General features: G+C 38.3%; 1 protein-coding gene across 1 annotated transcript in view; it reads left to right on the top strand.

Annotated features, from left to right (window-relative positions):
• Positions 1 to 252: 252 nt before the first annotated feature.
• The window catches only part of LOC591641 (somatomedin-B and thrombospondin type-1 domain-containing protein), a 34,965-nt gene continuing 24,867 nt past the window's right edge, over positions 253 to 10,350 (top strand). Inside the window, exon 1 of the mRNA XM_030992535.1 lies at positions 253 to 367. Within this exon, the coding sequence (XP_030848395.1) occupies positions 253 to 367 (115 nt within the window). The remainder of the gene's footprint in view (positions 368 to 10,350) is intronic.

Here is a 10,350-nt window from a genome sequence, read left to right as displayed (position 1 = left end):
CGTCGCCGAGGTCTCCATACGTGGTGGGTTGTAACAACCCTCACCCTCCACCAGCCCCAGCCCCATTTCTTATTATAATTTCTATGGGAAATTATGTTGTTATTGTCGACAGGTATCCATTATCCGTTTCAAAGTTAATTATAATTTTACAAATTGTTCTTAGATAATTACCGGCAACTCATCGAACCGAAATATTTGGTTCGAAAACCCTCCCCTTCCCACTCGCCCCTTACGCGACGTCCATGGATGGAGATGAAGAGAGATGGAGAGATGTGTCCATCGGGGGATGCTGGGGCACAGAGCGGAGCTGACGCGAAACCCCTCGGAATCCGCGGAGTTCGTGGAATGCGTTTATCGAACATCGAATGCGCGATGAAGATTTCGAAGAGTTTTTAAGGAGGATGGAGGGGTCATCTTCAGAATCCCTTATACCACCATCAAGCATGGCGTAGTCCTTTATCTTGGGGTTTTCGCTAGGTTACAGGAACTAATCCGTTGTTGATCACCATTAAAGATCACTGTGAACATACACTCGTAGACTTGGTAGACTAGTATACACTCTCTATTCTCCGAACTCTGTTTTTCAATAAAGGATATACGCCTCATCGGTATTGCAGAATTATCTCGTTATTGAAATCAAAATCCGCTGCATTGGGCAATTTCACAACAGCGTCTGAACGGTCAAGACTAGTCAACTGATCGCGTTAACTATGTTAACCAGAAACGATTTATGAAATATTAAGTTTTGATGCTAGCCGTGACTCTTCTGTTTTCTTTCAATTTTCTCCAAATCTAACTGACCTGGTCATTTATCGGACACGATACCATTTAATTCAGGGGCGGCTCTACATGGGCTTCGTAAACAAATGGTGGAAGGCAACGTTAAAAGATATCTGACAAGCAATAGCAAGCAAAAAAAACAACAACAAAGGCTTTCATATTTTCAAGAGCTGTTTGGGTCTAAAATTGAAAGAGACACAAAACACAATTATCAGATTAGTGGATACATTTTTTAAATTATGGTTGGCTTTTAAGAGGGGCGCGCCGAATTCCAATCCCCTCCTCTTAATCTGCTACTGCATTATTTGCAAGGTGAATTTACTGACCTTTTCTATTTTCTCACAATAGTTTAGCCAGCATTTCGTATTGTATGGGGGTGTGCAAGTGGGACAACAAATTAATTAATGAATAACAAGCTTACTCAAGAAGTATAGATGACAAATGCTGTCTGCAGAATATTAAAAAAGCTATAAAACTCCACATGTTTTCTTTGGGGCGATTCTCGCCATTATGCTTTGCTGATTCCCTTGGTTGTATTCAATGACACTTCATTACTCTGTTAGAGCTCCGTTAGCTCTCCAGCAGATTTCCTATGATTTTTTTTTCAGACGGGATAGCTGTATTCCTCTTTTGTCATTGCTTAATGTTTGTTTTTTTCTATTGTCATGTCATAGTTGAGGGTTATCCCTGAAAAGAAAGATTGTTAGGTCAATGGCGGAGGCGCCATATTAAAGTCACCTTTCAGAATCTTATTCGTCGCCCAACTCATGGGTCTCTTTTGATTTGACACTAATGAGAATAAATCATCCCCAATCTCAACGATAATGCTGGAATTATCGCCTTAAAGTACTCCCCAATCTGTTACCCAAATCATAATTATGTCATTTATTGACTGTAATCGTCATAATGTCTGCATCCCTATTTCAGCTCTCTACCGTCGCTTCGAGAAAAACTCTTCAAAGCTATCAGACAATTTTCTAGGTTATTAGTGTATTTAGACGTGACCTAAATGTCGTTATCGGAAGATCAAGAATAACTGGTTTATCTTCGCCCAAGGCGCCTATATATTGCACATGATTGAAAAGCATTCAGCATATACCATTCGACTTTAAAGCACTGTACAGAAAAAGCATGGCATTAATTGCCTTCTTTTCAAGAAAATAGCGAACGCATTGAATGTGAGAGACGTCAAGCGGCGTGTTAATATCACTTCTGTAATTTAGCTGCCGCTGTAAGCTCACCATATTTGTTTAATGAAAATATGTTGTTGGGTAAATAAAAAGAGGTGTCGTATCTATTCATTTTGAAAAACTATGGAGATCTTAGTTACGTGCAGTAACACAGTAAACATGGTGTAGTATCTTGGAAGGAGTGTAGATCGCATACACTGGTATTTCGATACAAGGGGTGGGGCTAGGCTAGGTGGATCAATCAAGTACCTATACTAGTAGGGTGTAACACTCCACGAATTTTCTTGGTGAAAGTTAATTTAGCAGGGGGTGTGGGTCACATTATCGTCATCTGGTATTAAAGTAGAAAGGGGAGGGGAATGAGTGGAGTCTGGTACCAATGTCTGTAACACTCCGAGCGGTTAAAGTTCATTTGGCAGAGGCAGAGGGGGTGCGGATCGCATCATCTGGTAGCAGTGGTAGGAGAACGGAGGTAGGGTGGAGTCAGGTGTCAATATTTATTATTATTTAGAACAATCCAACATTGCCAGGGGGAAATTCCGTTTGACAAAGGGGAGCAGATCGCACCACCTGGTATAAAGGTAGGATGGGTAGCTAGGGTTGGTGTCAGGAGCCAATAGTTTGTAACACTCCTCAAGGTGAAAGTTCACGTGGCAGAGGGGAAACCCTTGGTACTTTCTACCTTGACCTCTCGCTTGTATTCCTGGTGTGACGCAGTCCCGTTAAATCATTCCATGATGTCACATCGTCGCCTTGCTTTCTAAGAACTCACCCCGTCAGCATTGAACCCCGTCATCAGACGACGCGATACGTCTGCCTTCAGGTTCGGAAGTAATTAGACGGGAATTAAACCTGTCACCTCGATGGAGTGTCGTGAACTTCACATTTTTCCTCGTTCCCGACGTCTCCTACCCTCTTTGTGAACTCTTGGCTCCTTCCCCCTACTTCTTCTGTTACGTTACTCTTATATTATGTACCCGTCTCGAATGTGTTGTTTTGACTTGTCTGTCCTCGTCCATTCTTTCTGAATTCTTTTCTTCATTTTTCTCATGCCATACTACAGTGGGGGATACAGTAATCTATGGCCGATGAAGGCTTGGGGGGGGGGGGAGGGGGAGTGCTAGGGTGAAGTCAGTCCGATAAACCTGTGACAAGAACACACAAAAAGAGCCATCATGTTTCATAGGTGCCTTTCCAATCCACGAGTCTCTGGCAAAAAAAATAGGGGTGCACCCTAGTATCAGGTGCGTTTTGCAGGCTGTTTTGAGGACTAGAATAATTGTAGCAGTGAGAAGAACACAATTAGGGGGCACTAATGTGCTTAATCACATATTGTTCGTATTTCATTTGTCATTTGTTTAATTAAGAGGGATTGGGCCTTAAAATAATGAAATACTATTAAGACCTATCTGGGCGAGATGGGTATAGGCCTACATTATACACTAATCATGCTAAACGATGAATATTGCTGCAACATAATGTACATCATTTTTTCGTTTGCTGCGCCTCTCGCAGAATATAGAGAATGGAAAGTTGATGTTCAGGCAAAAGACGGAGCAGTCCCCCTTCAAGTTATTAAAATATAATGTGCATCAACGTTCTGCAGACACATGTAAACGTGTGTATATGTCGTCTTCATATAAATTTATCACTGAAACCGTCTTCGAAACTGTATACTGACAATAATAGAGTAGTACATAACCCTATGTCAGTTCTTTAATGATTGACCCAACTATACCACTATCCAAACACAACCTTTACTCGACCTTAAAGGTTAAATGCATAGTTTAAGAGCTTATAATCTCAAGTGTATTTGAATTACGGTACCATTATCAGAATTATAATGTAATTTATACCTCTTTGACATTATCCTGAATAAGCAAATAAAATTTGAAAAATATAGGCCTATATAGGCATGATAGGTTATGATACGATATGACATGGTATAGCGCGACAGATCGTAATATGATATACCAGTAGTAACATTTTCGGTCATAACATTGTGACAAAATATATTTATATATGTAGGTCTATACTGTAACTTATAAAGGCATCAGTTGTATTTATGGTTCTTGATAACACAACATTTTCTAGAAATAATGAACTATTGATATTGTGAGACATATCCACGAGGTAACAAGCAAGGGTTGGATGTACATAGGCTGCCGTAAACCCACTTCATCGATATTTGTTTTTTCTTCTTAGCCTTAAAAAACGGGGAGGGGCTGAGGGGCGTTTGCCGATTCCATACTACGTTTGCTAATTGAATAGCTTGGCATGCCATCGGAAAAAGCCAGACGTTTGTTTCCACGCAAACATCAACTGAATTCAATTTTCAACCATTATGTAAGCCAAACTAGCTCCTGCTAATCATGTAATCGCTCACGCCAGTCCAAAACAAAACGCGTACCTTTAATCAGGCATTCCAATCGTCTAGACAAACTCAATTTTGCACACCTTAAAGTGGTCCTCCATTCATCAGAAACGTATGGCCCTTGACTGTTTGCCAAAAAGCAAATAATATAAAATCTCGTCGGGCATGCAATAATCTGTTCGATCTACATCACTACATAAACCCTATGCTACCAGGCAACTGCACATTAGCCTAGCTATGTGTGAGGTCTGGGTTTTCATCAAGTGTTGATGTCAAAATTTACGAATATCACCGTGAAAAGCCATTACATTTTTTTGTTAACATGATATAGGTCTTATCGTGAGCTCCATTTGGTAAGAACAAATACAGACTGGATTAGGTCCGGTGTTGATGTAAAAACTTTAAAAGTATTCTTGATTTTGTACTATAGAAATATATTCGTGTTGACATTTCTGTATTATTTCCATTTCAAGTAAATGAGGTTTGTATGTAGTGAGTGTTCAAATAAGTGCGGGAAGGGGTAGGGTCAAGCCTAATTTGGTCGAAATACGAGCTAGCGAGGAGAGGGGGAGGGGGACCTCCACAGCGCCCCCTCCGGGATAGGTGAATAATTTTGTGGCGGAGGTAACCCAACCCCAGACCTTTCTGCCCCTCTCTTGTGCCTCGTTACAGACTGGACATAAGATTAATAACTACCTGTCATTTTTATCGCCATAATTCTTTTAGATTCAATATCATTGCCTTTGCGCCAACTGCCTTCACACTCTATCTGTCACTTGATATACGACAATCTAAGCAATGATACAAAATAGAATAAATTGTGATACGATCTTTATGATAATTTAAGTAAATAATTATCCTTTAGCACTAACTAAGGAATGCCCATGTTTTATTGTGATTATTTGAAGCATTCACAAGGAAACGGGTCTAGTATTCTGGTGATATTTGCTCAGCTTATCGGCTGACTTCCTTTCCACGCATATCTTAGGCTATACTAAGTGGAGGGCATCGACTCATAACGAAGCAAACAATCAATGAGCTATAAAATTCATTCAATAGAAAAGAAAGTATTATTGAAATGCATTCGTGTGTTTGTTTGAAAGCTGACAATCTACTACCAAGCAGGTGCAATACATGTATATACGAATCGTACGAAACATGTAAATTTTGCTATTTTATCTTTATTGGAACGTAATAAAAATGATGAAATTTTAATTGAAGACAGATTTAGTTGAAAACTAGCATGTTGCAATGGAAGATGTATATCTTGATTTCTTAAAGGGTTGGCCTCTTACAAGGTTTGTCTCCTTGTAGGCCACTGCCTTCCTCACTTTTTATAATTCATTTTATGTATTGTCATACATTTGTCTGTTTATAAATGTATTTTTATCTGTTGATCTCTTGAGGAGAAAAAAATGAAACTTTTCTATGTTGACGAGGGAGATGGCTAGTTATCTATAGCCTTCAAAATATTTCATTTCTACAGACAGACTATTCAAAATAGAAAGACGGCTGGAAGTGAGCAAAGTTTTAGTCCTGACATACACTGTATTCATTGTATCCCGCAAGTTTAAGAAACGGTACCCCATAAAGGACAATATTAAATTAGGAGTGCTCGTCACTTCACAATGGGTGCAGCTCTCTTGAAGAAAAATAAAGACTACTGTAATTCCTGTTCTATCTACGTTTTGTAAGTGGTGTGCATATATAGCATCTAATTTTTTCCCCATGCAATTCCCAGAAGACATTCTTTCTACCTGAGAAGTTCCAAGCCTAATATTTGAAACAAGCCATTACCGAATAACCAACATGTTTTGGCGCCAAAAATAGCTCCTTGGGGACCCCTTCTGACTGCCTTATTCATATTGGCTTATTCATTGACTATGCGACCCGTCTCGAGATAGCGTTTACTTAGCAATTATGATAACATCGAAACATCATAAATCATTATGATACTTCACCTCAGATCAAATTCGGTGCTGTAATACTCACATGTCGCACAATATTTGCTTTCTATTTTAACTCCGTCGTTTGCATGATATTTGTTCATCGTTTACTGAGGCTGAGGGAGGGGGACTTTGATGCACCTGGGCTAACTATGTGTCTGGTGTCTATTGAATTTTAGTTTGATGGATGATGTTGGCTTTTCGAGCTCTTATTTCGACGTATCGGGAGACTTGTCCGCATACATGGTCCCGGTCATTGCCATCCATGTCTAGTTCCATGGTCTAGATTCTCTCCACTCTGCGTTGTCACAGATTCCCTGGTCGTGAAAGACGAGATATTGATCTTAAATTAAAGGTTGATGATTATGATGCTTAAATTACTGTTCATGGTGTTTTCAAGAAGAAGGACTTTCTGATCAGTTTTCGGCTCCAAGTTCTTTTCATGAGATGATAATGTGTGAGTGAGTGTTGGAAAACATGCATCATATCCATAATATATTTCAATAAGAAACAATCGGATATGAATTTCCATTGTCTGTATGTTGCACATAAAATGGCATTATTCGTGTTTATGGAGAAAAAAAAATGGATAGGATAACTTATTAATTCACGCAAGAATAAAACTTACGCAATTACAATTAATGTCAGGTGGAATGGGTAACACCTATGTAAATGTTGTATATATTCCCCAATCATTATCATATTTTGAGGGGAAGGGGGCACCCCCCCCCCCCCCGACGCCAACATGGCCAAGGTGTAAAAAGTCACATATATATGGTTCATAGATATCACGTTGGATCCATTTCATTGAATATTTTGGACACTGATAGTTTGCGTTCGTAAAATACACAGCCACTTAAACCTTTGAAATGTCAATGTTTGTTTTACCCTGTCATGATTCAATGTTTGAGCATAGGCTTGCAACATTGTCGCACTGATCTTTTATTTCTCAAACATTAAAGTAACATGAGATTGTGCTTTATTAGCACGGTAAGTAAAGCAAATCAATTTGTATATAAAAAGCAATTATTGAATTAATTATTGTTTGTATCTAGTGCATAGTATTCACAATTATAAAACAAATTACTAAGTGGAACCACATCATGCATTAAAATTAAGTTAAGTAAAAATGGCATTTGTGAATGTATACTAGATGTTCGACCAACTACGGGTTTGGTGAAAAAGAAACCTAAACAATTATACTGCTTAAGTTGTAAATATATAGTAGCTCCATGTTTTGACAAATGTACTGCTTATACTTTCTGCAAATGACAGTGATGGGCAATAATATATCCGTTCGTATGCATGAGGATTTCAAATGATCTTAATTTAACAATGTGGAATAGTTGTTCTTATTTTTACTACATTTGTGTGTTTTGTCACAAAGTCCAATGAAATACATGAGCATTGGGATTAATATACAATTGAGAAGCTGTGAATAACCCAACAATTGTGCTGGTAATATAAAAACATATGGTAAATTGTAGTGATTTTATTTTAAAAAATGATAATGAGAACAAAATATTGTGATTGCCATTGGGTGCATGTGTCTGTGATTGAATTTTAATAAAAATTGATTTAAAAAAGCAATTAGAGGTGTACCACAGCATTATTTGACAGGTATGCTGTATGGATAGCTGAACACCTGTCAAAATCGTGACAACTTTGGATGTATCTAAATTCATCAAATCCTTCATCAAGTATTTTCTAAGAGTGACAAAAATATTATTTCACCATCTAGAATTAAAAACTACAGTACAAAACCATAACAAATATTTTAACTCGAATTTGTGATCTTTCGCAAGGTTATATATCATCCTGATCAGTACAAATCTCTTTACTCTGATATATTGGTTTATTTGCTGTGTATCTCTATTCGACAGCTGGGTGCAGATATTTCTCTCAATCTGTCGTAAATATATTTTTCATCGTCTGTACTTGAAAGCTTAGACGTGGCTAAGGAGACGCATATGGTATCAATTGACACGTCTAAATTTAAAGTTGGAATGGAAGACGACAGCGAACTGTCACTTTGAGAATCATCTTGTCCTTCAAGAATGCTCACTATGCCATTATGACGAAACGAGTTGGCGTTTGAGATGAAACACTCAAAGATGTATAACGGTGACACCCCCCCCCCCCCCCTCTCTCCCTCTCTCTCTCTCCTCCCACTCATAGGTGTTTTTGCATTTGCGAACATTATTACGTTATGGGCTGCAATACCTCTTTACCTTATCCATTCACATTTCTACTTAGAATCCCGCAAGAGATTTCTTAAAAATAATATCCTTCTTATCTATATGTGAACCGGCATTTAGCCATGTGTATTATTCTATGTTTTCTTGACGGTTGAGATTTATACATTTAAAAAGCTTCGATTGAGTTTTTCTCTTATTTATTCTTATTTTTTTTAGGGCGGGAGGGGGGGGGGGGACGAAATGATGATTTGATTTTTTTTTCTTTGAATTAGGTCACAAACATATCCTGATAATCATTTGAATTGCTAGAAAGTTGCCGCAAAAAGGAAATTATCTTTATTGATGGACGGCTTAGAACTACTTGGAAAATAGTTTCAGTACAAAAGACCCGTTCACAAAATAAAGTCACATCCATGGATATCTATTGCATTCACTTGTTACGACATCGGTTGTTTTTGCTATGTCCGACATTCCTCTGGCAAACCGTCGGGTCGTCACTAGTTACCATTTAAATAGTTTGTCACACAAATATATTTGCAAATATTACAGTAAACGCTCTTGTCCAATAGGATTTTTTTTTGGCATTGTGCACAAGAAATTGAATTTGTCTACTTTTAAGGGGAAGGTAGATTCCATAACTTGAGACTGTTTTACTCTCGCAAGCCGCTTGTGGTCGTCAATTCGTCAACTAGAAATACCGAAGGAAAATTGTTTATTTGTATGCCTTATATGTACCTTCACCCCCTACCTTCACTCACTCAATCCCTACTCTCCCAGTAATTTTACTAACTGCCCTGCACAGGGTTGAGCTGTTGTTTGATATTGGAAAGTTTGAAAGCTGTTTGGGATGATTGCATATTTTTACAGTATGGGTATGACAACACTAAATAAACTTGCGAATGGGCTTGACGTCAGACCAGTTGCTATGGTTACGAATATACATCCAATAATTGTTTTGCAAGAGCTCTTCATATTTTGAGGAGATGGGAGGTGGAGGGATTATTCATAAGTGAAATGTGCTAGAAGGTGCGATATTAAGGAGCAAGATATAACAAGAAGAAGAGAAAGATGAAGTAACAGAAGATCTAAAGTAGACGATAAAGATTGATGAAGATGGATTTCAGCGAAGACTGCAGACGGGGGACAAGAAGAAGAAGAAATAAAAAAAGAAGGAGAGGAGAAGAAGAAGAAGAAGAACGAAGAGGAGAAGAAGAGGAAGAAGGAGGAGGAGGGGGAGGAGGAGGGGAAGGAGGAGAAGAAGGAAAAGGAGGGGGAGAAGGAGAAAGAGAAGAACAAGAAGAGGGGGGAGGAGGAGAAATATGAAAAAGAAGAAGAAAAAAAACGGAAGAAAAAGAAGCCGAAAAAAGAAGAAGAAAAAGAAGGAGAGGAGGAGGAGGAGGAGGAATATATTTATTTTAAAAAAAAACTTTCAGAAGAAGTAATAGCATACAAAGTAGAGTCATAAAAAGGAGAAGTGGTAGGAAAATAGATTTTCCCATGTTTCTTTATATTACAGAGAAATCTGATCTGTTTCTCCCTTCAAAGAGTCCTTCAAGAGATCTTCAAGAGATCTTGAAGGTGTCTTTCGCACCCACTTAACCCACACCTTACACCATGTTTGTTAAAACTTCATTAGATTCAAGCACTTCAGTCCACACTCCAGACAAAGGAGAACAAATGTACAAATTTGTCCCGCTTAAATTTACCTTTGAGTTTTAAAGTGAGGTAGATCAAACAAGATGGATACTCAAACACTTTTGTGACAAGGAAGGTGGGATGGACAATGTGATTGGGAAAGCATAATATTTTGGTTTGTTTAAAGAATTCCGTTTTGATGGAAGAGTCGAGCATGTCATGTTTGC

Source organism: Strongylocentrotus purpuratus, unplaced genomic scaffold (genome assembly GCF_000002235.5).
Source record: "Strongylocentrotus purpuratus isolate Spur 01 unplaced genomic scaffold, Spur_5.0 spur5_scaffold_2, whole genome shotgun sequence".
Taxonomy (NCBI): domain Eukaryota; kingdom Metazoa; phylum Echinodermata; class Echinoidea; order Camarodonta; family Strongylocentrotidae; genus Strongylocentrotus; species Strongylocentrotus purpuratus.
The sequence above is the reverse complement of the archived record's forward strand: the minus strand, read 5'-3'. Positions and strand labels throughout refer to the sequence as shown.